Source organism: Pavona decussata, unplaced genomic scaffold (assembly GCF_977016875.1).
Source record: "Pavona decussata unplaced genomic scaffold, jaPavDecu1.1 SCAFFOLD_157, whole genome shotgun sequence".
In the NCBI taxonomy this organism is placed as follows: domain Eukaryota; kingdom Metazoa; phylum Cnidaria; class Anthozoa; order Scleractinia; family Agariciidae; genus Pavona; species Pavona decussata.
The window spans coordinates 481,134-508,440 of NW_028145569.1; the positions used below are offsets into that span (position 1 = coordinate 481,134).

The 27,307-nt window shown below is 37.3% G+C and overlaps 1 protein-coding gene across 3 annotated transcripts; it reads right to left on the bottom strand.

Annotated features, from left to right (window-relative positions):
• Positions 1-199: 199 nt before the first annotated feature.
• On the bottom strand, positions 200-26,965 carry LOC146465062 (transportin-1-like). Of its 3 annotated transcripts, XM_085128977.1 has the most exons (25): positions 26,819-26,965; positions 26,571-26,646; positions 26,179-26,435; positions 23,805-23,938; positions 22,822-22,903; positions 22,300-22,422; positions 21,963-22,081; positions 21,249-21,309; positions 20,880-20,990; positions 19,407-19,470; positions 18,701-18,853; positions 17,914-17,987; positions 17,183-17,281; positions 16,980-17,032; positions 16,127-16,223; positions 15,186-15,455; positions 14,382-14,540; positions 13,511-13,598; positions 13,051-13,149; positions 12,274-12,369; positions 10,338-10,413; positions 8,955-9,054; positions 7,933-8,007; positions 7,099-7,227; positions 200-5,540 (listed from the first exon to the last, which is right to left on the bottom strand). In XM_085128977.1, the coding sequence occupies exons 1-24, from the start codon at positions 26,915-26,917 to the stop codon at positions 7,120-7,122; spliced, it is 2,673 nt and encodes an 890-aa protein (XP_084985103.1). In that variant the 5' UTR covers positions 26,918-26,965; the 3' UTR covers positions 200-5,540; positions 7,099-7,119. The 3 variants fall into 3 exon arrangements, 1 of the variants encoding a protein (XP_084985103.1); XR_014868364.1 differs by lacking the exons at positions 200-5,540; positions 10,338-10,413 and having other exon boundaries at positions 7,094-7,227; XR_014868365.1 differs by lacking the exons at positions 200-5,540; positions 7,099-7,227; positions 10,338-10,413 and adding an exon at positions 7,506-7,544.
• Between the last annotated feature and the right edge of the window lie 342 nt (positions 26,966-27,307).

Sequence of the window (27,307 nt, forward strand, 5' to 3'; positions counted from 1 at the left end):
AGGCCCGTTAAAACGGTCTCAACGTTTGCTTCAACATGCGTTCAACACTTTGTTGAACCAAATGGTTGGGGGTGTTTGAACAGGTCGTTCAACATTGTTGAAAGTGCAAAAAATGTTGAAAGCTTGTTGAAGGCGGTGTGTTGAATCAAATTTAAATTGGTTTAAACTTTCATTCAACATTAAGGTATCAATGCGAATGTTTTAACATTAAAACTTGACATTTATTAAACATGTATCTTCCAATAACATGCAATACTGATAATTCTTGACAAATATTTTCGCGGACAATTTTTAAACGCCATTAATTAATTAATAATATTATCATAATTCTCATTATTTACTTAAATATATAGAAATAACATTTCGCAGTGGTACACACGAACCAGCACTGACAATGACAAAACGGCTCTAGAAGGATCACAAGATCACCACGCAAACACCTAATGTGGTTTCCCTGTGGACGGACATCACAATGTCGAACAACAGTACAAACATACAAACACAGACCAGCTGGTTTGGAATGAGGGCTATAGAGAAATGAAAACCCCGGATGCATAGCCTTGTGGACTTGTAATGAGAATTTTGAAAATCATCAGTGCCAACATAGTTAATTGAGGGACTGGTTATGAAACCTTGCCGTGTTCAAAGTTGACAACATTGGCGCTGCAATTTATGTTGGAAGGGCCGCGACCTTGCACAATCCTTTGTTTAAACGTTCAGACAACAGCTGAAAATCTTAACGGGAACGTTTCTGTTGGCCAGTTGCTCCAACACATTTCAAAATCTATTGTGGTTTGTGCACGGTTAAGGCCAAAAATGTTAACAAAAACATATAACAAAGAAACTTGTTTGGCTTCATAACCATTCTCCTATATCAACTTTGGAGCCAAGCTGAAGTTGTTCAGGTTACGATGATTCGGAAAGAAACATTTCTCCATCTTTTCAGGATTAACGCTTCAAAAGGCTATGCATCCACAGTTTAATTATACAACAATGAAACAATAGGACATAATTTCCCAGCACAAATGAAACAGCGATGAAAAAAGGAAAGTTTGGTGCGGCAAACTACATTAGCAGATTCCAGACAAATCCTTAAAGTTACTTACCTAAAATATAAATTTATAATTAATTTCATTAACTTTTCACTCCCAAATGGTCACGAAGAAGAAATCCTAAATTTCACCTTGTGGAGACAATCTCAAGCGTCATTTGTACAGCAAGACAGTACTGCTCGATACCATGTGCGTCAGTGGTCACACTTGGGAATTTGTTTCACAGACTCAAAAGTTAGAACCACCTTGTGAAGCATAATAAACAGCACCACAGGAAAGTACTGTTCAGTAGCTTTCATTTGAATGGTCACACTTTAGGATTTCATCCACAGGTTCCACATTTGGGGGTTAATTATTTCTAGCTTTGTATTTTAAACTCCTCGTCACAAAGTTGTAAGAGAAATTCAGCTAGATTTCCTTACAAGTTAAAACGCATGAACATAAATCAGGCTACCTTACCCGTTCGATATGAGTTTTAACTTAATAATTAACAACGTTAATTTTATAATTTAACACCAAGCTTATAATAAAAATTGCTTAAGTTAGTATTACTTTAAATCATGCTACACAAAATAAATTAACTATACTGTTCACAAAAGCATAATTTAAATTGTTACTTTTAAGCTAATTATCTGCCATGTATTAGTCTTGAAACATGAAAATCATGCCCTATATGAGTAGTTTGTTAGCCTAAAGCTGTTATTTCACATTGTCAGAAGGTTTGGAACGAATTTCTAAACTTCAATATGGCGCTTGAAATTTCGAGAACTTTAACTGCACTGAAACTTTGAAAATTTCTTTCCAGGTACAAAATAAATAATCTAACTGTCTGAAATATTGAGAAGGAAAACAAGAGAAAAGGCTGAAAAGAAAACCAAGCAAACAAGAGGACTAGTAAATTGTTAACTTCCAGGAATCATGTGAAAAAAGACTTTTAATGTATTTTAAATAGGTTTTTCAGACCAGAGGAACAAAGTACCTACCGTTTGACCAAAAACTCTGATTTGAACTTCACAAAATTCAAAAGGTATGAAAGGGGAAGAATCATGATGTTTTTGACCTCTTTTCTTAAAAATGGTGAAATAAGACCTTAACTTAGCTACAAAAACATTCTAGAACGAGAGGAAAGAAATTAACTCAATTCTTGAAAGGAATATCTCTTGATCTGTTCATTCTCACCACAACCAAACAAACAAGCTCAATTTCTGGTAGAAAAACAGGCCCCTAATAACAACGGGCAAGGCGAATAGAATATCCAATTTTCTGAATTTTCCAGAGAATCTGGAAAACGTCAAGAAGCCAGAAACTTTGTTCAAATGGAAAGTGCTTGGAAACGCAGAAGGATCTCTTTTTAGCCTCTTCTCTGATTTTCAGGTGTGAGACTAGTTTTATTTTCAAACACACATTAGTGAGCCTGCCTACATAGGCTGAAAATTACAAAAACCACTTTGCTCTTCCAGTCTTGGAAGTGTTGAAGATCTAATTTCACCTTACAACATCAGGGTAAATTTGAGCATGTCACGCTATCACATGTCACACTTTCAAATGAAAGTTAACTTGACTAAGAACCAAGCTTTCGCCGCTAGTATAACGGTGTCACTGGTGTATGGGCCAAGTGGACAATAAAAACCAATTGCAATGCAAAGCAGAAATAAGGGATTTAGTGAGTCTTAAAGAGAACACCAGAGCTAAGTGTAACGCAACACTTTGCCTGGAATTAAGTTGAAATTCTCTATATATTTCCTTCCTGAAACATCATTTATGATCAATAATTAACAGTTATTCCACGAGTGCGCGTTGGATATGAGATGATGGATAGTCAACGAGTAGCATAGCGCCGAGTTGGCTATAATCATCTCACATCCAACAAACGCAAGTGTAATGATCAAGAAATAACATTGCTACATCTTGCTGATTTTTCGTGACAAGAACATACAGAAGACAATTTAATGGTCGCTATTTCTCGGGGATGGTATAACGGTTCATATACCATGGCCGCTAAACCAATCAAATCCCTGGAAATGCATTAGACAATGATCCAGTTCTTAAATAGCAAATTTACTATTATTGAACTGTAAATGAAATAATTTTGGAGCATCTAGTAAGGAAAAATTACATGCACACATTCATGTCAGGACTGGCAGAGTAAAGTGATAACCTTTCCACACTATACACTTCAGCTTTCTTTGAATTCAAAATGAAATTTTCATGCATTCACGCTCAGCTGTTAATCTTGTTACTACAGCAATCTTATACAAAACTATAAAACATTCACTTCCTAAAATTTCTTCATCTGATAATTAAAATATATATTACCAAAACGTAATAAAATAACATCGTAAAATACCTAACCTATTTATTAATTTGTCTGGCACAACACTGCAGAACCACTAAGCTTCAAATGCAATCCTGTTCTTTTCTTAACGAACATTGTCAGGTTTTATTAAGACACACAACAAAATGGCAAGAGCACTCAGGTTTTACCGGTTTTGCCATTCCTGTGACTTGGATCAAGTCAAGTCACAGGAGTGAAATTATTTTGGGTAGGCGACACAGAAGGCTAAAGAAAAGCTTGTTTTACGGTGTAATTTTGAAAGAAAGATGCCAGGTTAAGGAGACAGCAAGCCTCTTTTGATGCTTAAGGGTTACTAGCAAGTGTATCATTGAAGAAAACTGCTTCAACTACATTTTGTTGCGTACTTTACGACTGGCACAGGGCAAGGCAAATGCTTTCCAGTACTAACAAGCAAACTGGCAGTGGTTTTACCTCAACAAGACAACAAGAAAAAAAAGTCCAAATAAAATTCTGTGAAATATCGAGATAAACTAGCACGCAAAAGTGAACCGTGAAGCCCAAGAGCAGAGCATGACCCTCTCCTCAACTTGAACTCCAAACTAGCAAGCAAGCTGCATCAGGCTGTGATCCCTTTGTACCCGGCTATTATAACAGAAGTTAGACTGGTTAGAAATGAATGGCCATACTTTGAAGTCTCATTTTATGGCCTTGATGTCAGAATCATACTAAGAGAGTTGTTTGGCTCCGAGAATCAATAGCAAGGCTAAAACGATTGTGAGGATTAACTCAGACTCTATTCATCTTCAGTACTTTGTGCATATTGCCTTAGCCCTTGATGATTATTTAGAAAGGAAGACTTCATAGCACGTCAACAAAAGAAGGGAAAACAGTTTCTCCAATGTGGTTATGCTTGAGCAGACGGCTAACCAACATTCAAGTCAAAGACTTCCGACCCGCAGAAGTCTTCCCCTTAAATAATTGCACACCGTTCTTCAGTCCTGCTGAAGGTGGTATCGAGGTCATACTCAAGCATAATGACAGCAATTTACAAAAAGTTAGTAACAAGTTTCTTAATTATTTTCTTAAAAATTGGTTAGAGGTGCACACGTCTGGAACGTTGGAGCAGTGTCATACCAGCTGTACAGGGAATGTATACACTATAGTACAGATCAGTTTAGCAAATTTTGTTTCTATGAAGACAACTACTGGAGGACGCCTTCACTTCTCCAAAAACAACTTTGTACCTAATGAAGTATGAAAGCATCAAAGCAAAAAAATCTACAGTTGAAAATTTGGAACTTAGAATTCCCAACAACAAACAGCACCACAGCAAAGCACTGCTCAGTAGCTTTCATCTGAATGGTTATGTTTGAGGATTTTATAACCAGACTTATCGTTGCACAAGATATTAAACAGCACTACAGGAAAGTGCTCCTCAGTATCCTTCCTTTGAATGGCCATTCCTTTAATTCACAGAAAGCAGTAAAAGGAAGTATGCGTCAAAAGCTCTCAATCTAAAATTTATTGATTACACTTTGCGATTCCACCTCAGAACAGACTCGAAGGTTACAAAACTATCGTATGAGTGAAGGCTAATTAAACAAAAGACATGTTTTATGAGAGTGAAAGCAGCCTCCTGTATTGTCATTATTTATTTACACAGTTATCTGCTTTACTCATTAGGGCTAACCAAGTGCAGTTAATAGGCAATACTAAATGCAAGCTTGCCATTATTCAATGAGAGTACAGTTAACTTGTTGAGGCAGAACTTTGAGGGAAAAATAAACGTTTGCACAAAGCTGATGTTACAGTCATTAAGCATTTTGGAAATGCACCAATACGGTTGATTTGATTCACAGCAGGTCTTTAAAATACGGACATGTTTTCTACCGCATTCCATCCGCACTGTCACATATTGCAATTCACAGTACAATAAGCACACGTCACTTGATTTCAGCACAAAAGTTCACAAACATCCCGTCAACATCACGGACATTAAAATGAGATAGACGCCATCATTGACTGAATGATGTTACTGTTTCCCCCCAATTAATATGGTAACAACCATTAGTAATTTTAACACAGACTTGAACTGTACGGGAACAATGATGCACAACGACTCTTCACGTGAACTTACTGTAGGACGACACGGTTGAACTGGGCAATGAATACAAAGCCCTCTTTTTTCCCACCTGACAAGAAGATAATGGGAATGTTTAGGGAAGTGCTCAAAACTACTATACTCGAGCATGACCCACCAAACCACAAAATACAGATAGTAGATAGTGGTCCCTGCCTGTACCTCCAATACAATACAAAACAATACAAATTTTAATGGCACTCCCTGAAAAGGGCTTTTCAGTGACAATAATAATTAATTCACAACATTGCACGTCAAAACGATAGTAAACCTAAAAGTTACAAAAATGCAATGATTTATACAAGAAGGGTAAAAATTAAGCCAAAGAATGGTCGCTAAAAATAACAAGATAAAAACTTTGTGTTAAAGCTAAGACAGACTAGAAAGGAAGGTGGTATCTTTATTGCATAGCCATCGCTCTGCCCAGCAGTAAAAAATGACAATGAGATTCAAACCTCACTTTTCTTATCTATCTATCAACGCTGACTCTTGCAAGCTGAATATTTCTGAGTCAACTCAAATTTTAAGGCTCACAAAATTTTGTCGGTAATGTTCATGAGGTTGGTGGTATCTCCGATAGCCCCTCTACCCCAGACAAGGTGATTCTTGTTCGAACCAAACTGGTAACATTGGTAAAATCGCGAAATTAAAAGTTATTTTGGATACGACATTTTCGCAATATCGCGACATCAAGGTTACCCGATACCTTCAGAGGTGTCTCGCGTCCAAGCGATGTAGCGCGTCCAGTTTAAACTGTAGATACCTAAACCCCTATATCAAATTAAAGCTTATAGAGCTGACTATCAAACCATACCAAGAATTTTGAAATAAAATGAATTGTCGAATTTTTCACGACCTCTAATTGCGAGCGTCTAAATCACCTTTTTAAAGCTACAAGTCAAAGTGAATTTTGTTTTTTGCCAATTTAATTTGCTTCTCAGTTTCCGGACCCAAAACGCTAAAAAAACGTGTCTGCGTTTTGCCATAATCAATTGCAGTGAAACGCTATAAAGCATTTTTGAAATAGGATGAAAAAAATGTGGATTAATCGTACAAAAATCACTCTCGGAGAAAAAATATTTGGAAAGAAAAAATTCGCGGACACGTTTTTGTTGTTTATATGTTAAACTAGCTACTGTCCAAATTTGAAGGCAAACGAACAAATTCCTTTTGAGTTTTAGCTCTTTGAAGTGGCTCCTCCAAGTAAAAAGATTTATTCAAGAAAACAGCGCTAAAAATTCGGCAATTCATTTCATTTCAAAATTCTTGGTTTAGTTGGATAGCCAGCTCTATAAGCTTTAATTTGATATGAGGGTTCAGGTATCTACAGATTAAACCGGACGCGCTACATTTCTTGGACGCGAGACACCTCTGAAGATACCTCTGAAGGTACCGGGTAACCTTAAAGTGGCAAGAAATAACGACCTCCGAAATCGCAAAATAACCGTGTTGCGAAAATTTCACGTTATAAGGTACAAGAAAAGGCACTTAGAGCAGCTTTAATTTCAGCACAGTTTTGACTTCTTCAAGTACATGTAAATATCAGTTTTACTTCTTTTTAGTCTAACAAAGCAGCAACATAAAATAGTCGACAAAATAAAAATACCTACCCTTCCTACTTCAGCCCTGCCTCAAACTCCGTAGTTGGTCGCCAAACGCTCTCGGAGGGCAGCGGGGAACTGGCTTGAAAACCGTTTCCAATTCTCTTCCCCAACTTGGTTCTTAAACCCATGAAGGATCTGATGAAGTGGGCAACGAGAATAATAAACGTTAATAACTTGGCTCTTAAACCCATGAGGGATCTGATGAGGTGGGCAACAAGAATAATAAACATTAAAATAACTTGGTTCTTAAACCCATGAAGGATCTGATGAAGTGGGCAACGAGAATAATAAACATTAATAACTTGGTTCTTAAACCCATGAAGGATCTGATAAGGTGGACAACGTGAATAACAAACATTAATAACTTGGTTCTTAAACTCATGAAGGATTTGATGAAGTGGACAACGAGAATAATAAACATTAATAACTTGGTTCTTAAACCCATGAAGGATCTGATGATGTGGACAACGAGAATAATAAACGTTAATAACTAGGTTCTTAAAAACCATGAAGGATGTGATATATTTATTCAAAGGGTAGATTTTGATACATCAAACCTACAGAAGTCAATACACCTTATCCAAAAAAGATGGCAACTAGTTCATTTACCCATAACTCTTTGTGTATGATGACCCTAAAAACGTTCATAAAAACAATCTGAAAAGTTGTAAAAAACTTCAAAACCTAGCGTACATATTGTTGTTAGCACAGGGCCGAATTTTGAAAAATCAATGACGCTTTCCATGTGTCTAAAAGCTGTGTAAGGGCTGCAGGGTATTGTAGTAAAATGTACAGCCGTCATCTTTTCCCGAAAGGTAGATTGCAGTCACACTTTCATACCTTAAGAAACATGTCCTTTAGGTCAGGGCCTGGATTCACCCAGGACGCAACAGCATCACAAAAGAAAATGAAGTCCTACAAGAGAGTTTGTGAGCGTGAATCAATCAACTAGAAGGCAGTTTGAGTAATCAAGGGTAAAATTAGCTTTTTCTACGCACTCCAGAAAGAAAGATAGTACCCAGGGATGCATCTAAAGTTTAATGGCCTTAGCTCCCACGAGTCTCCTGTAGCTCAGTGGTAGATCATCCGACCTAGTAATCAGAAGGTCTTAGGTTCGACTCCTGATAGGAGCGCTTGGATTTTTTTCCGAGTATGTCTGTGTCATCCTGAAAGATTGAATTGTTGATGTTATTATTGGAGAAGGGTCTGTATTAATGAGGAAACAGATCTGAGGACATTCCAATGAGCTAGCTATCATGTTGTTAAGACTGGTTTTCACTAGGACATGAGCATAAGCATAAATATATTAAAGCAAGTGAGAACACTAGTTACATAAGCACAAGGACAGAGGCAAGCACAGAAACCATTACTTGACAGAATTCTCTATACCAGCTCCCCTTGATGTTTCACGAGGTGTTGTATTATAAAGCTTCTTTATTGAAATTAAAGAATGTCGGATTTTTCAGGGGTCAAATGAACTGTCCATAATGTAACTGTATTACAGAGACGTCCATAGATCATGCAAATAGAGGTTCCAGATCAGGCTTTTAACCCTTTAACCCCTAACAGTGATCAACCCAAGGTGAATTTCTTGATATTTTAATAACTTCTCCTCAGTACTTTTATAAGAAAAGTATGGGGACAAGATAGGAGAATTTGTTCTTTGATATAAGGGGTTAAAGGGTCAACCAGGAATTGAATACTGGGTGTCCTAGAAGGCATGAGTCTGATATAAAGTTTAAAGGATAAGTTTTAAAGGATTTGTTGTCAAAAAGCGGGCATCCACTGGGTTTTCTGGACACCTTCAAGACCAAAACCATGCTTCCAATAGTGCACTGACGAAGACTATAGCTAGCTTTTACCTGCACAACCCCACCAGGATTAATACCAATCATGTTACAGATGCCTCGGAATGCAGAATCTTTCTCTTCGTTGTCCCGTATGTTTCGCAGTGAAGTACACCTAAAATGAAGAGTTTAAAATAATGTTTTATGATGACACACGCTTTTCAAGGCTGATCAAGTCAAGTACTATTCAAACGTAAGTGTTCTCGAAACTATACATTATTTTGTAGCTGCTATAAGCAATGTCTGGCCATAGTCAGTTTCTCTTGTAGACCTTTGCAAGACATGTGCATGTACTATGTATGTTAAAATAATTATCACATTTAACAACACTAACATCGTAACAATATACAATATCACACAAAACGCTTTTACTCTACAAGTGTGATCACCAAGAAAAGACACATCTTAACAATGACAGCTCTTGGCAAAAAATATTGTTTTCCCAAAGCAACTGCACCTTCAGAGACAATTGATCAAGTGGAGATTATGTTGAAGCCTACAGTTGTAAGTAATTTGATGAGATGACTACTGTAAAGACTCTCATTTGGCTGGAGTGCTTTTGTTACTTTCAGTCTGTCTATTGCTCAAGCTTGTTAATTATTGTCTGAGATCAAAAAGCAAGGATGGTACATTGCCCGCTCTGGAGTTCAAATGCAGACTGGGGACGAGTTTTTATGGTTTGATTAAATCAGAAATAATTAGAGTCCATCACAAGAGAGATCACATTAAAATTAGTCAGTTTATCATGTTTGAATTCCGTCGCAATATTTGCAACCATGTAGACGGCTTTCAAAAATCGGAAAAAAAATTAGAGACTGTATGGATTTGGGGGAATTTAAGACGTAAATGGAATTTGTAATTTCGGTGACCTTTGACAGGTCACAGCCTGGTTACTATACAATGAAACATAACAAAACTTGGTTAACTTACTAATTTTTATGTGATCTTTCTAGCGATGGGGTTCATTTCCTCATATGACGCAATTTGAAGAATGTCCATTTATGAACTTCAGAATGAGCAATTGGAAAGGACAATATTATTTACATGTCATAGAGTGCAATGTTTATCATTATGAATGATTCTGTAAGGTTCAAAGGGAACTATTGTTTTTTGGCTCTTAAAATGATTAGTGTCCAAGCACATATAAACACAACATTAGCAAATTGGTCACAACAACAGTTTTCTCACGTTTACCATTGATCAAACCATTCAACTCAAAACATTACACAAGGATGACCATTATTTTGCTGAGTATTGCACACACATAGATTTAATGCAGTGTTACTGAATGGCAGGGTAATAACACATATTGCTTGACTTGGAAAATTCAACATAAAACAAAACAAAGCGACCCAAACACACCACAATGTAAATAAAAGGAAAAACACCAATACACACCACTTTTGAATAAACTGCGGTAACAAAGGTGCCACTTCTTGAGGACAAACTAACCCCAGACGACCAATTGTGATAGCTAAAAACACATTAATTGACAGGAAAAGAAAGAAAGTCATGCAATCAGAACAACAACTACATGCAAGGCACACAGACATGGCACACAGTCACTGCATCAACACTAATAACACGACTGTGGCTGTTAAAAGTTATCTGACCTTAAGCACATGTAGTTACACAATGATAAGTTAGTAGGGACAAGTTGATTGGTGGTGTATTAATATTTTGTGTACCCGGGGATGCATCTGGAAGCTACCTATTGGAAAAAGTCCAGAGCTCAAAGAGAGCTTATCGTTAGCTGAAATTTCACATGAGACCAAGGGCAGGGTAAATTATTTTGAATGCATCATTTGTGTATTGAGGCCCACAAACATGGTGCACAGTCACCACATCTGTACTTAAGTACATGTAATTGCACAATAATACCTTAACAAGGAAAGCACAACTTGATCAAACTTAGGTGTATTAATATTAATTTCTGTGTACCCAGGGATGTATCTAAAAGCTACATTTACCTACTAGCCTGCGAACGCAGATGTATTTCCGGCTGCCGCTTCTCTTTGCCGAAAGAAGTGACAGCCGAAAATATGTCTGCGTTCACAGGCTATTTACCTACTGGCAAATTCCCAAGCTCAAAGATTACTTATCACTGGCTAAGATTTCACAAGGAAGCAAGGACAGAGTCATTCCAAAACCTAAGATAGTGAGCCAGGTTTGTCAACTTTATTAGCAACAACTCACTGAATGGACACGTAAAGTGCTTTTTAGCCATGCCAGTGTCCTAGTGAAAAAGTAAGTTACAGGTAGAGCGTAGCAGCGAATTTGAGAACAAAAGAGGGTTCACAGATTGCAGTAACAGAGAAAATGGGGTGGTAAATTGAAGAGGAAACAATTAACGAGAAGAATATAACGCCAAGAGACCAAAAACAGGGTTGAAAACTCCCCCCCCCCCCCCCTAAAAAAGAAATAATAATAACAATGACTCGTTATTTGGTAGAAGGGAAGACTAGGTGACAAAGAAAGGGAAAAAGTGAACAACGAGAGGAAAACAAGAAAACAAAACAAAAAAAAAAGAAAGAAAAAATGCATGTAGGAAGGATGGAAGGACCAAAGTAAGGGGGGATTGACAGTTATACAATATTATCTATTTATTATCTATTTGTCCTTGTCAAGTCCCAGTAAAAAAAACAATAGTGTTAGTTTCCAACACATGATCCAGTGCATCAGGTTATGCTACTTATGGTTAGACCACTGCTAACACAATGCAATGAACCCACACACAAAACACACTCAGTATAGGTGTATAGACAAATGCTGCACCCTGAAGGACATAGGGACACCTTTGTACCACGCTGGCAGATACGACAATCTTTTTCTGTAGCCTCTCAAGATTCCCCTTAAGGACGGTGCCTACTAATACTGAAGTATTTTTGTGTGGTTAATGACTAAGCGGGAAGAGCAGATCTTATCAAGGGCTTTGGAATCCAAAAAGTAAATTGGGGGGTAACCACATATTTTTTAGAGATAATTAAGCAACAATAATTCTAAAAACTGTAAAATATAAGGAAATGTATGGCATTTTTTTTTTCAAAATTGATGCGATATTATTTCTGAAAAATGCAGGATTACCCCAAATTTTCTTTTTGGATAACAAAAGCACTTGCTAAGTTTTGCTTTCTCCGCATAGTTTTAAACCACTCCAAAATATCCCTGCATTAGTAGGCGCCACCCTTTGGAAACCCAAGTATCTTGAGATGCGCAAAATGTATGCGCAGTAACAAAAGTAGGCACCATCCTTTATTACCATGTAAAAGAATGTTTGAGGAATAACCCTTATGGGTGTCTGATCAACCAGAAGGAAACAGTTCCTTGTATTTACCTGTGTTTTCTTGCAGCGTCTTGGGGGTGTGGGGCCTGTTGATAATGGTAATGAGCTGCTGAAGGACCAAGTTGATATACTGCTTCATATCAGCCCCTGGCACAAAATAATAAAGAAAGCATGAATTTCTGCACTGGAATAAACAGTGAACTGCATCAAGTTTGGTAGAATTGGCTAATGAGAAACAATAAAAAGCTTCTTCAAATGTTTTTCATTGAAACAATCGTTATTATTGATAATAAATCAATGCTGCATTGACCATTTCAACCATACAAGAAAGCGCAAAATGTAGATCACTCAAAGGAACAAAAAAGCTTTTCTTTTTCACAAAAAAAAAAACCCAACAACAAACAAACAAACCAAAAAGAGATGCAACCGATATACAGCTAATGCACTAAACAATGCAGTCAAATAATCATGGCGAACCAGGAAAAATGCATGAGCTTTTCAAAATCTTTACAAACACACTGTGGATCACCATTTTATGTGCAAATAAAACTCAGTAAAACAGTGAAACACATTAGCTAGCTTGGACGTTTTTGGGGGGCTCTTTTTAATTTTTTGTTTGTACTTATCTGTGGATTTTTTTTAGTCCAGTGTCAAACAACTAAATATTTTTCTTCTTCACTCAGAATCATGCTGTGAATGATTTATGCTATGTGGCTTCAAACGTGCAGCTCTCTTGACCACTTAAAAGTTCTCTTAAACTTTTGAACCATAACTGCAACAGAAGTGGATGCTTGATACTGACTTAAATTTGAATCCTTGTTTACATACCTAACTGTACAGAGATTTCTCCGATAGCCCAGGTAGCATTGTTACAAACAGAAATGAATTCTGGATTGAGGTTTTGTCCCAGAATTGGCAAGAAGTCACCTGCATAAAGAAAGAATACACAAGTAACAATCAGCAATTTCTTCGTAAATTACACGGTTCGTACTCTTTTAAGTTTTTGAAATTCCATGATTTTCCATGACCTTTTCCATGACCTAAATTTGACCTTTTTCTTGGAAATCATCTTTCATTTAGGGTATGTTTTTACTATTTTTCTCCACCAAAAAAACATCATTTTCCATGACTTTCCATGACCCACACCTAAATTCCATGACTTTCCAGGCCTGAAAAATGAAATTCTAAAATTCCATGACTTTCCAGGTTTTTTATGACCCGTACAAACCCTGAAATTATACAACTTATTGTATTCATGAATGTTAAGAAACCGGTGGCTTAAACTCACCTATACAAGGTTTGACGTGCTGGAAGCAAGCCTTGGTCAGGTCACCAAGGAGAGCAAAAGAACTTTGTCTTACTTCGGGCATTTTATCCTGGAAAGACAGAAAAGGAGAAAAAGTGAACCCTTTTCCCTGTTCACGAAGGAAACTTTAACTGATACATGTACATGTATATTAATGTTGTATTTGTGGTCGTACAGGAATGTGGCTAAGAGCCAGCTTCTGGCGAATTTCACATCTGAAAGAGATCTTATCACTGGCTGAAATTCAGGGAGAACACAAATACTTGAGGCTAGTTTTAAAGGTGCACAGTCCAAAAGGGCTAGCTGGTTTTATAAATGAGCCTGCTGAGGTTTTTCTTAGCTACACCCCCAGCTGTAATTAAGGACGGTGCCTACTTTTGTTACTGTGCATACGTTCTGCGCATCGCGAGATACTCAGGTTTCCTATGGGTTGTGCCTACTAATACAGGGATACTTTTGCATGGAGAAAGCAGAACTTAGCAAGTGCTTTTGGTATCCAAAAAGAAAATTGGAGGTATCCATGCATTTTTCAGAGATAATAAAGCTTCAATTTGGAAAAAAAACGCCATTCATTGCTTTGTATTTTACTGCTTTTTAGAATAATTAGTGTCTCTAACAAATGCGTGGTTACCCCCAATTTTCTTTTTGGATTCCACCAGCTCTTGCTGAGATCTGCTTTTCCTACATAGTCATAAACTGCGCAAAAATACTTTGGTATTAGTAGGCACCGTCCTTAAAAGGAGTCTGTGGCTGAAATCATACAAGGTGACGATTCAGATGACGTCTAGTGCCTCTGGAAACCTACTGTAATCTATTTTTTGGAGAGAAGGAGCTAAGATGCTGGTTGTCATACCTGCATACACTGGTAGAGCAGAGTCATAGTGTTGCTTCTAATAACAAACTGTTCAATCTGTCCTTCTAGCCCCTCTGCCAATCCACTCAACAGATCTAAAGCCACTATCATGAAGTCTTTGTCTGGGGGTTCAAACTGCTCGGGATGAGTCTGGGAGGCCTGAGGAAAAAAGATTAATTCTTTTAACAATTTTCATTTTGCTAACAATTGAAGGAAGTAAGTGCATTTTTTTGCACTTAAAATCAAAATTGCTCCAAACAAGCTCTCACAGAAAGCGGTTGTCATATATATGTAAGATTTAATCCCTCATCTGGAAGTGTTACCAGTCAAGCTGTACAAGGGGTTGTTAATTTTACTGTGAAACTAATAAAACCATGAACACTAAATTTTTTTTTTTTTTTGGGGGGGGGGGGGGGAGGGGGGATGTTTATTATGGTTGGAAAGAAAACCAATCAGATACAAGTGGGAGTTGTGTTTCCTGCACTTTGATTTTGCCTCTGATCGGTCACAGAGCAATAAACAGTCCAGAAATACAGTACATGTAATTCTCACTGTTCACCTTAGTTTGACAATAGAGAGATCTAGAATTACATGTATGTTTAGAGCAAACAGTAAACGGCAGAAATGACCATGTCTGACCATTTGTTTATTCTACATTTGCTGTATGCTGTTTTAAGTTTCTCAGACAAGTACATGTTATACTAGCTTTGCATTATCAAGAAGTGCTTTCAAGTTTTTGCATTTAAAATACACTAGTGTGACTGAAATTGAGAGATACCTAACATTGGTACAGCGTATCCTTACCACACTCTGGGCTAATGTTTGCTCCACCAACGACACACATCTCTGAAAAACTGGTTCAGCATATGGGAGAAAACCAGAACGCAGAGCCGTGGCAACAGACGAGAGACATTCAAGAAGTGGAAACAGATCTTTGTCTTCGTCTTTAAGCTGATTCCATTTTTGAATGAGTGGTGGCATCAGCATATTAATGAACTCTGGCTTGTTAAGATGGTGTCCCACCGAGTCAGCAAGTGTACCAATAGCGTCATAAAGAATCAGCAGGTTCTTGTGCTAAAGAATGGTATAACAAAATTATTCATATAAAAATTAATTATAAAGATTTAGTTTGGAATTTCTGAATTTATAATGCAAATTCTATCATGTGTGGCTTTGATGGTTTGCCCCACATTACTTCAAAACCTGATTTCATTCTAACAATAATTATAATTAGAATGATAATGATACCTCTGTGAAATTCTGTTTATCAAAGCCAAGAATGCGTTAGACTTAAGGATGGTGCCTTTTTTGCTACTGCGCATATACATGTATGTTCTACGCATCTCAAGATACTTGGGTTTCCTATGTGTGGTGCCTATTAATGCAGGGATACATGTATTTTTCCATAGTTTAAAACTATGCAGAAAAAGCAGAACTTAGCAAGTGCTGTTGGTACCCAAAAAGAAAACTGGGGGTAACCATGCATTTTTCAGAGATAATAAAGCTTCAATTTGGAAAAAAATCATCATGCATTGCTTTGTACATTGTACTTTCCTGTTTTTTTAGAATAATTGTTTTTAATTATCTATAAAAGATGTGTGGTTACCCCCAATTTTCTTTTTGGATTTCAATAACCCATGCTAAGATCTGCTTTCCCCGCATAGTCATAAACCACACAAAAATACTTCAGTATTGGTGGGCACCGTCCTTAAAAGGATGCCATCGTCTCCACTGCTGAAACAAACCTGGTACTTGTTAAATGCAAACACCAAAGTTTCCAGAATAAAGCTTAGGTAGGGCACAAGTTCAGTGCAGGCTTCTTCCTCCAAGGTAGCAAAAGCACTACAAAATAAGCACACAAAAATTACATCTTAATATGGTGGAGTGCATTTAGAACACAAGGCTGTTGCCTAAGAAAATTTTCAAGGAGCCCATAAGGCAAAAAGCCAAGAAGTTAGGAGCCCAACATGTGAAATGTTAGGTGCTGCTGCAAAACTTTAGGAGCCCAGATCATTTCTTGAACGCCCCAGGCTACCGGGCTCCTCCCGGCAGCAGCCTTGCAACATAAGTACATTTTGCAACTAGGCAGGCTTTTTCTTTAAAAAGTTATTTGGAAAACTCTTTTCTGAATTAAGGTGGCTGGCACCAGTTTCTGTCACTTTCCAGCAGTATATTACTCTTTGACAGATCATTACTCGTACCATTTGTTATCAGTGGATACAAAAATAATGTTATCAAACAAATGTCTAAACATTGGTAATTTTACCCTTACGTAAATAGTACAACTCAAAAACAAGCCTAGCTGACCAACACTTTTTAACTTGTGACTGCAATAAACTTGAATTGTTGCTGTGATGGGTGATTTGATGAAAATTTTACATGAAATATAAAGTTTACTTTGAGCCAGTCTTATATACTGTATGACTCATATTAGAACAAAACATGTATTGGTCATTGTGTTAAGTGACTGCAATGAATGAGTTATTGCTGTGATAGGTGATTTGATGAAAATTTTATGAGATAAAGTTTATTTTGAGCCAGTCTTATATGACTCATATTAGAACAAAACATGTATTCATCATTGTGTTAAGCATGTACCTGCATGCTGCTTCCTGAACTCTCTTGTTGCTATCCAAGATCCTTTTGAGAAGCTAAAGGTTGAAGAAGAAAACAAAGCAAAGAAAGACCATCAGATGAGGCAATCTTGCCTCTTACGATGACAAGATACTGTTTCGAGAACAGTAACTATATACTACATGTATAATTTACAATAAATATTGTATGCACAAAGCTACACTTGCCTCTGTCATTAGACGCTGGAGGTATGCCTCATGCGGCTGACTAACAACCCAGTGGGCATAACGGCTCAGAGTCCAACACGTAATTGAACGCACCAGTGCCTAAAGTTAGTACAATTCCATTGATAATTCAATTAGTAAGAATGGAATTGAAAATGTTCGTTTAAAACAAGCAAAGATTTACAAAAGATTCACAATGTTATAAGTCAATCTTCATCACATGTGACCAGTATTTTTGAAATTTGAAAAGAATTTGGAAATTTACAATGTCAGTTTTGAACAATACCAGAGAAATTTCAGAGTTCCAGTAGAAATTTCAGGAGTTTATCGACGGTATAAAGGGCTATGAATTTTTCTTCACAGTGTACATTACAGCATTAAGTATTTCAAAAATAACACTTGTTTCCCAAGTATTTTCATTTATTTATTTTTTTTCAGTTAATGCATCTTCTTTGGAAAGATTTCCAGAGAGATCTTCAAGATTCCATTAAAATGCAGGACATTAGAAAGAGAGATTCAAATGTTCATTTCATTATCAGAAACACCGGTCATGCATGATGCAGACTGACTGTACATCTGCATAAAAACCAGAACAACTTCTGAGAAAACAACATACCAGTGGCTTAGCTAATGCAGGACATTGTTTAGAAGAAGACAAGACAATGAACGTATGTATCTGACACTGTACACCACTTACTGGCGTCTAAACAGTTGAGATTACAATGTTTGCTTACCCTCTTCTCAGAAAGAGAGTTGATAAGGAAAGGAATTAGTTCTGGTAAGTGAGGAGCAATTCCTGTTAAACAGCCTGGAAGAAAAAAAAAAAGGGACAAAATTAATATTTCTTTCATCTCTATCCTAATTTCACAGCAACCATTCAAAAATTTGTCATCAATGTGGCTGCCTTCCTGTCATCACCATTGTCATCATCAACAGCACTGTTAATCACCACCATGATCATAAATCATCAGCATCACCACTACCATTATCATCATCATCATCATTATCAATATCATCATCACTGTCATCGTCGTCGTCGTCACCATCATCATCATCATCATCATCATCATCATCATCATCACCATCATTAAGCCCCACCATCATCACCGTTTTGGACAAGTTGCTCTATTTTCATTGAAAATTTACATTTGTATCATTGTCTTTCCTATTTGCGTGCTAGACACACAAGCAATTGGTTTCATGCAGCAAGAGGACTGGACACCAGTTATAAGACATTCTTGACACGGAATGGATGGTATGGACGGTGGTGTAGACAAAGTTTTTTTAACATGGCGAAAAGAAGTTATGTCTTCAGTGACATCAAAAGGGATTTTAGGAGCTTTGTCATCAGAATAAAGTCGTTAACTTTTGCTGTCATTTTAAAGCCAAGAAAAATCATTATAACAGTCACAATAATTATATCAACCTTGGCTCCGGCAAGGAATACACAAAGCTTTACTGCTTCCTGAGAGTAATACATGACAAGAAAGTAAAGAAAGTAAACTGGACAACACTACCCACCTTCAGCTATGGCACCCAAGACAAGAACTCCTGACTCTTTAGCTTCCCAGTCAGGGTGGAAAAGTGTTTCTTTTAAGATTGGCAGCAACACGGGTAAAAGATCATCACGGAACACATTGGCAAGAACATCTAAGGCTGCTGCAGAACATTTTCCTGTTGATACAGAGATAAAGAGAGTGAGCAATGCAGACGAACCTCTCTAAAATGCCCAGATTTGGACAGAATTTTCTGGCCATTGCAGATCAGTGGCTGATGTGGGGAGGTTTTTATTTGCCTACATACAGTGTATGGAGATACAACACGAGGGTACAGTGTATATAGGGAAACAAGGATTTGCTCATGCCCTTCTTTTGGAAGTTTTTAGCTTTGTTGCTTGCTTTTAGTGGCTCCTTAGGTCTGAAAAAGCAAAAGGTTGATCCATTTTACCATTGATAGTTTGTCACACCATTACCTGAAGATCTGACCAAATACAGCACAGAAAGGGCACGCTGTAACGATCTACCATCAATCAACAACTGACTGATCATTAAAACCAACTGAACTAAGAACAATTTATGGAAATATTCAGAAATAACCCAGTATCTGTTACTGCCTGTTTAAATTTTCTGTAGTTTGGTCTATGATTCAACGACTGGCTATGAAAAATCAAAGTGTTCATGATTTTTGATTCACATTCTAACAGAAAGAAATCATTAGAAGCACTTACTTAAGTTCCAGTCAGACAAGGCATCATCATCCATGTCGTCGTCATCTTCTCCCTCACTATCCCCCTAAAAACCAGATTAGCATAAATTTAATAATAGACCCTTCTCCAAACTAGCGGCAGAAAATTCAAATAAGTTAAAAATAATTAAAAACGTATACATGTACCACCACTAGAAAGAGCACTATTTCTTTAGTAACCCTGCAAAGTTTCAGCATATCAGGTGTAATATCAGCTCAGAAAATGTAAGTTGAAAAACGAAAATTTATAGACGTTTGTATGACTGGGGGTATGACGTATACCCCCAGTCATAAAAGCATCTGTTAATTTGTCAAATTTTATCTTACATTTCCTTAGCTGATATAACACCTAATACGCTGAAACTTTGCAAGGTTACTACAGTAAAGGTGCTCTTTCCAGTGCTGGTATCAGTTTTTCATTCAGTTAAATTTTAACTCATTTAAATCTGTTGCCGCCATTTTGGAGAAGGGTCTATTGAACTTACATTTAGACTGCTGCCTTACAGGAGCCCAATAGCCTGGGGCACCCAAGAAAATGCTCTGGGCACCTTAATTTTTTTTTGCAGCAGTACACTGTACCTAACACTTCACATGTTGGGCTCCTAACTTTTTGGCTTTTGGCCTTAATTTTGTGGGCTCCTTGAAATTTTCTTAGCCAACAGCCTTGATAAAAGTGGTACGTGGAAAAAGGCCGTAAGTGACTCTTGATCTCACATTAAATTCCCCCCCCCCCCCCCCCTTTACAAGGAAACACAAGATAAATCTAGCACTTTATCAAAAGTCACTTAAGGCTATTTTCCAGTCACCCTTCAATTATAGTTTTGAAGCAAAATTATTAATAGTTGGGGTTGCATAAATGAAAAAATAATATAATTCCATGTGGCTCACATCATCGTCAGTAAAGAGATTAGCAGCAAAAAACACCATACAAAATTAACTAAGATTGCAAATGCTGAATAACAACAAGGGAATGAAAATATACACGTATACGTAAAGGGCTAAAACAACCTGTTTGTATAAGCTGGGGTTTTGTCCAGCTAATGTGCATCGCCTCCTTGCATTTAAGGAATTTGGTTGAGGCAGAATCTATGATTTCAAAAAGATCTGGAGAAAAGGAATCTTGAAGAATTTTGGAGCAGCTGAAAAGACAGTCTAAATTGTGAGTACAGTCGCCTCCTTTTATTACAGACACCCTTGGGACTGCATGTAGCTGTCCTTAACAGCGCGAGTCGGTAATGGCAGGAATTTACTTCAGTCAAATATCTGTAATTCATTTTTGCTGGGGATTTAGCTGTTGTCCATATTATTGGGGTGTCTGTAATAGCAAAACGTCTGCAAGGAGAAAGTTGAATGTACATGGAAGGAAGCTACACGTAGCCTCAACGTTCCTAAGGACTCTGATTGTTTTGTCAAATAATTTCTTGTACACACACTGTTCAAAATAATCCCTTCTTACATCAATTTCTCCATCCTGCTCATGCTGTTGACTGTGTGTCTTGGATTTATGAAATCTTGGTCTTATGTCTTGTTCACTATCTGGAACAGTCTCATCGTCTTCATTGTCGGCCTAGAACAAAACACAAAAACAACAACCAGATAACAAGCCTGTCAGCCAAGAAGATAATAAACAAACTAACAGAACAAGAATTACATGTACATAGAAACTACAAGCTTTTATCATCCATCAAACAATAATGATCAGTTAATTACATGTACTCAAAAATAGTAACATGCAAAGTTAAATGTTTCCATTGATCAACACTTGTTACAAACAACTGTACCTAACTGCAAGAGTAAAATACACGAAAACAGTCTTCAATAGTACCTTTAGAAGAATAAGGTCAATCTCTGAATATCTCATTCCATTCACCAGGATAGGAACAAGCCTGCAAAAATACAATAAAACAATAGGAAATTCAAAGCTATTACTTTAAAAGAAAGCATACAATAAAACAGTGATTTTTGAAAGTAACTTCAAAATCTCATTAATAATTCATAAGCCCATTGACCTATCAAATGGTTGATAAAACATCATGTGCAGTGGTTTTAAAACCCGATAAAACCTCCTCTTTATTAGTATGCCGTGTGTAATGTTTTTCTCTTTCTGTTAATTTCCAACGTTCACAAAAGCATCATTGTTATGAACTCTCTTGACACACGCTTTTCCAGGAATGTTTGTAAAGACGTTCAAAAAAACTCACAGCATGTGTTTTATTGGGTCTAAAACCACTCGGCAGCGCCGCGTGGTTTTAAATCCCAATACAACACTGCTGCTTGTGTTATAAACATTACATTAAGCAGGCAATGTACATTTATACATAGGTTTATGAATATATAAATCTGTATATGAATTTAGCAAGCAGAGCTGTCATCAGGGATGTACATTGTAATGCATAACACCTGTTACGGCTGGATAACCTTGAAAGAACCTTAATGTTACAGGTGATCTTGAAGTTCCTAGGGTCATTTTGCTCATTATATAGCATCAAGATTGTTACGGGTGTATCTACTGTACACGTTGTTGTACCACACGGGTTACCTGTGTAGATGAGGGTTCAGAGCCTCTTTGCAGATGGGTTGCTCAGCCAGTGTCAGCCAGAATTCACAAGCCTCAAGTGAAACATTCTCATCTTTGTCCTGTGTCCTCATCAGCATGTACTACAACATAATTAATGCTTTTTACCAAATGCTTTTCACAAAGTTCACAAAGCAAAAGTTATGCTCCATACTTTATGGCATTTTAGTTTTAATAGCCTCGAACCAAGCGAAAAAAGAACAGAAATGGCTGAAGTTTTCTTTCAATCACAAGTCAGCTACAGTATTTGTTAACATGATTATGCCATCTCTAATGTGGCAAACAACGACTTCACAATTACCTCAACTATGTTATTCATGTGTGGGATCAGCTGATCTGCTCTGACTTCCAGAAGCATCACAAGAGCACGGCAAACATTCTTCCTGACTTCAGGGTCCTCGTCGCCAGCAAGTGCAAATAGATTCTACAAAAACAAAATGTGTTGATGAAAGATCAGTATCGCATATGATGGGTTAGGAAAGTATGATTATTTCCAAAGACTGATCAAGAAATTTGAACTGATTCCCATCACCAAGGGGGCTTTCCGTTTGTCATAACTGGCCAGTTAGACTTATCAGTCTGTAAAATAATGGAGTTTAAGAATAATTACATGTACAAGGACTGATTCTTCTCAAAATGGCACATTCTGAGAGTAAATGTACACTGTAGCGTGTGCCATTTTGAAGCAATTCAAAAAAGTAACTTATAAACTGTGGCTCAAATTGGTGCATTCTGTGTGCAAAATGACTAAACTGGCCAGCCAATTCAAACAAATGGAAAGCGCACTCCTAAAGTAACTCAATAATGACTAAAAAGGATCTACCTCAATAAAAGTCCCTATATGCACCATGAGTGCCTGTGTTCTTGTCACAATAAACTGGTTTACACAAGCAATAGCATGGGATCTGAGGAAAAGAAGCATCAACATAAAAATAAGCAATAATTATTGAACACAGCCTATAGTACAGCTGCTAGTACATTTAGGATTGTGAACCAAGTTATCGACAACACAGTTGGATTGTGAAAAAAGTTAACAATAACTTAGAAAGAGTTCCCAAGTTATTGATAATACTGTCATTGTAATCAATCCCCTTGCCAAAACATTTCAGAGTTAAGGTCTCAAAAAGGAAATTTTGAGGGGTCAATTTCTCGGTTCTCTGGAAATCTTCTTAGCGGTTACCAATAACATGCAACTTATCGCCCTCAAAAGACTCCGATAAAATTGTGTTTAGGTGGATGTCAATCACAGAAAAGCTGTTGAAATTATTTTGAATTCCGAGAACATTTCAAGGCAGCAGGACCAAGAAATTTACAGTTTTATCTGCTGATGGATGGTTAACTTTATGAAAGTTGATCTCCAAGCCAGGTTATCTAAAAGAATGGGCATTGTTTAGACAAAGCTGTATTTTTTATGAAACATTTTAAATCGCTTCACGTCTGTAATTTTGCAAAATTAGCGATGCGTGCAAGTTAGCAAATAATCACGTACAGTGAAAATTAAAATCTTGAATTCAAAAATACTCTTTATTTTCACTTGATCTGGCTTGGAAATCAATTTTAATTGATTTTACCTTCTCTGAGTTTCTTGCCGGGTTACCTTGGAATCTTGTCAGCATTCAAAATAATTTCAATGGCTTTTCTTTGATTGACGTCCACCAAAATACAACTTAATCTTACTTTTTTTTAATGCCGTAGGTTGCGTGTTATTGGTAACCGCTATAAGTTTACCATTCAATTTCCTGGGTTAAGAAAGCTAGTTTTCTTGGGGTTTTGACCTGGGACCTCTCTCTTATCCACAATACTGACCTTATTTTAGGGCTTGCATGTCTGAAGAATTGCAGAAACTTTGGGATGAGTATGTTGAGAGGTCTATTAAGTGCATCACTGTCAAGTTGCTCAGCTGAATCCTCGCAGATCTTTTGTAATGCTCCAAATGCTCCCTAACAAAGGAAGGAATAAAATATGGATAGGAAGACTTCAATTTGAGATGAGATTCTCCTCAGCAATACTTCAATACTATTTTCTCTCTTGTTCTATGCTAGAAATTTGGGTAAAATGGTAATTTTATTCCTGTCTTTTACTACAGGGATAAAATTTCATCCCACCATTAAATATTAGTGAGTTGAGGTGTTGAGATGAAAAATCTATGTAAATGAAGTATCACTCTTACAATGGACAATTAAAAGAAGTTTCTAACTAACAACTTCCTTCCAATAAAATTTTGTTTGAAATTATCAGGGGGTGAAACCAGGCAGTTACATAAAGCAAAAGCCTGAATTAAAGTCTGAATTAACTACAGTCGAAGCTCTCCTTGGGACAACTCTCGTAAGCGACCAGCTATAGTAACGAACACCATTGTGAAACCCCGTTTGAACTGTCACTTAAACTCTGTAATCAAAAGCTCTGGTAAGCAACTGCTTCCATAAGCGACTATGATCACTTTTGGGAATTACCAACAGGTCTTTTCCTTTGTTTTTAAGCTCTCATTAGCGACCACAAAGATTCTGATCCGTATTACAGCAACTCTTTCATAGAAGTATACACTTTGTGGTCACATTTACAGTAATATTGCACTGCCTAATAATGTTGAAGATTTAAATCTTGAATCTAAAATTCAAGATGATTTCTGCTGGACCAAGAGTGTTACCCTGAGACTGAGGTAGAAAGCTTCATTCTAAAAACTCTGGGCCTGGTTGTTCGAAGCCCGATTAAGGACGGTGCCTCCTAATACCGCAGTATTTTTGTGCGGTTTATAACTATCTGGGAAAAGCAGATCTTAGCAAGGCTTATTGGAATTCAAAAAGAAAATTGGGGGTAACCACGCATTTTTCAGAGATAGTTAAGCAATAATATCTCCAAAAAATGCCAAAATATAAAGCAATGTATGGGATTTTTTTTCCTAAATTGAAGCTTAATTATCTCTGAAAAATGCATGGTTATCCCCAATTTTCTTTTGAGATACCAAAAGCATTTGGCAAGTTCTGCTTTCTCCGTATAGTTTTAAACCGCGCAAAAATATTCCTGTATTAGTATGCACCACCCATGGCCATAGGAAACACGAGTATCACGAGATGCGCAGAACGTATGCGCAGTAACAATAGTAGGCACCGTCCTTAAGCTAATCCTGGATTAACATGAACTTTGATTCGAGTTTAATAACTGATCAATAAAGATTCTTCCAAAAGAGTTTGGCCCTCAGTTTTGACAATAGACTTTTCTTTACCTTTAGCTTGAAATTAGGCTTCGAAATCACTTTTAAAGAGCGAGATGAAAACCTAGATTAACTTCTAATCGTAGATTAGCGTTAGTCGGCTTTCGAACAACCCGGCCCTGGTAAGTGACCAGCTTCTATTGTTTCAGCATTTGGTCACTTTCAAGATTGCATTCTTGTAAGCAACCAGCTCTAGTTACAACCACTTTTCCAATTCCTGAGGTGGCCACTTACGAGAGCTGCGACTGTATAAAATGTGGAATAATTAAGCTGAATTGTGTAATGGGCATCAAGGATGTTAAAAGTGTGAAATGATTACAAACATTTGCACTGATTTGATGCTTACGGCAACAAGTCACCAACCAGCATAAAATTCTATACAGATGCTTATGATTACTGTAAACCGCCTGTGAGAGAGACATGCATTTATTTTTATTTATAAACTTTGCCAGAGGAGAAAAAACAACATGAAGAAACCTCTGACAGGAGAGAACTCACAGAACGATAACTTCCAGTTTTATGTCCAAATTAGTTTCACACTTCATTCATTGATCATTGCCATTTTTGGTTCTTTCAGGTAAATTCATATTGCCACAATTTTGGAAACAAACCTTCATTGAATTAGCATTGTAGTGTATTTGAGACTTGAAACAAAATAGATGATGAATTTAATGGTGCATGCAGTCACGTATACATAATTCAAGTTATATAACAATCCATCCTCAACTAAATTAAAACAAAATTAAGTTTTAGCCTTTCTTCATGTAAGTACCATGTTAAGTGCATAGAAAATCTGGCATACATCTTCAAGACTGCGAAGTGGCTAAAATTGAGACAGATAGTTCTTTCACTTAGGCTATGCTAAGTTTACAAAACATTCGTTGGTAGATACCGGTATATGCCAGATTTTCATGTTCAACCATGTTACTGCCCTCAACTTAAAACACGTTGAACACTATTTGCTTTTACCTCGCAAACATTGTAGTCCTCGCTGTCCAAAAGCTGGCATAATGTTGGTAAAAGCTGCGGCCAGTTCGTTAGATCTCCTTTCGCCGCTACAGTGGTGACCAAAATACCAATCGTAGCTCGTATAAGGGGCGAAGGATCGCCGATCGCTTCGAGACATTCCGCCTTGATAAATTCTTTCACTGGATCCGGGAAAGTGTGGTAATGTGACTTGACGTTATTTTTGAGAATCAAACCCGATAGAGAACGAGTTGGTTCATCTGAAATTGAACAGGAAAAAATGCACGTTGTCAATTTCCACGCCAGGAAAAAAAATTTTCCGACATGTGATCGTTCTGTTGGCTTACCGGAACTTAGATTTCAAATCTACCGCACCTAACATCCAGCGTGCTTACCTTCGCTCTTTAACTTCGTAAGAACAAATATCAAGTAATTGTTGAAGTCGGGAAATTGGTTCAAAGATTCAAGTTTCTGAAAAGCAATTTCGTTAAGGAATGCAACTAAAATCTACAGCGTTTACGACAAATTTGATTTCACGGAGCACGTGTGACGCGCCAAACCTCGACGCTATCATGGCCAATATTTCTCGAAACACCGATAGAAACACAGCTTTTAACACCCCGACGAGTAGGTCAAAGGATACTTGTTGAACAGCTCGCTGTACTTCGGTATTGGGGCTCTGACTTTCTTTTAAAAGCTGTATAATCTGCTGTAAACCGTCTTGATCAGGCTGCCACGCCATTTTGGTTTTGCACCGGCTCAAAACCCCTGCATTTCCCGTCGGACACCCCAACCTGTCGGCAATCTTCGGTTTCGCTCGGCTGGCGTCGGCCAGAAACGAAAAGGACTTGTGGCAAAGAATTATATATCTTGAGCTGTGTAAAGGGTGACAAAACAACAATAACAGCAAAAACGTTTCCATTTACCAGTTCTCCGCTATTATAGAAGGAAAGGCAGCCATCACGCAGTAGCGTGACCACCGATTGAAGAAATGGCCGGCTTTTTTTTTTTTCTTGTTTTGGCCTCATGATGATCGCCCACCCCAGACCTCCCATGTGTGGCTCGGTCAAAACATTCGGCAGTTAAAGTTGGAGATAATTTTTTCTTACCAAATACTTGGTAATACTTTGGC

What these genes read in the sequence shown, in the direction of transcription:
- LOC146465062 (XM_085128977.1), bottom strand. Translation starts at nt 26,917, where the DNA reads ATGGCGTGGCAGCCTGATCAAGACGGTTTACAGCAGATTATACAGCTT. An exon ending in TACGAAGTTAAAGAGCGAAG is followed by an intron (nt 26,436 to 26,570) that starts GTAAGCACGCTG and finishes GTTCAATTTCAG; the next exon opens with ATGAACCAACTCGTTCTCTA. An exon ending in AGCAGGATGGAGAAATTGAT is followed by an intron (nt 19,471 to 20,879) that starts GTAAGAAGGGAT and finishes TCTGGTTTTTAG; the next exon opens with GGGGATAGTGAGGGAGAAGA.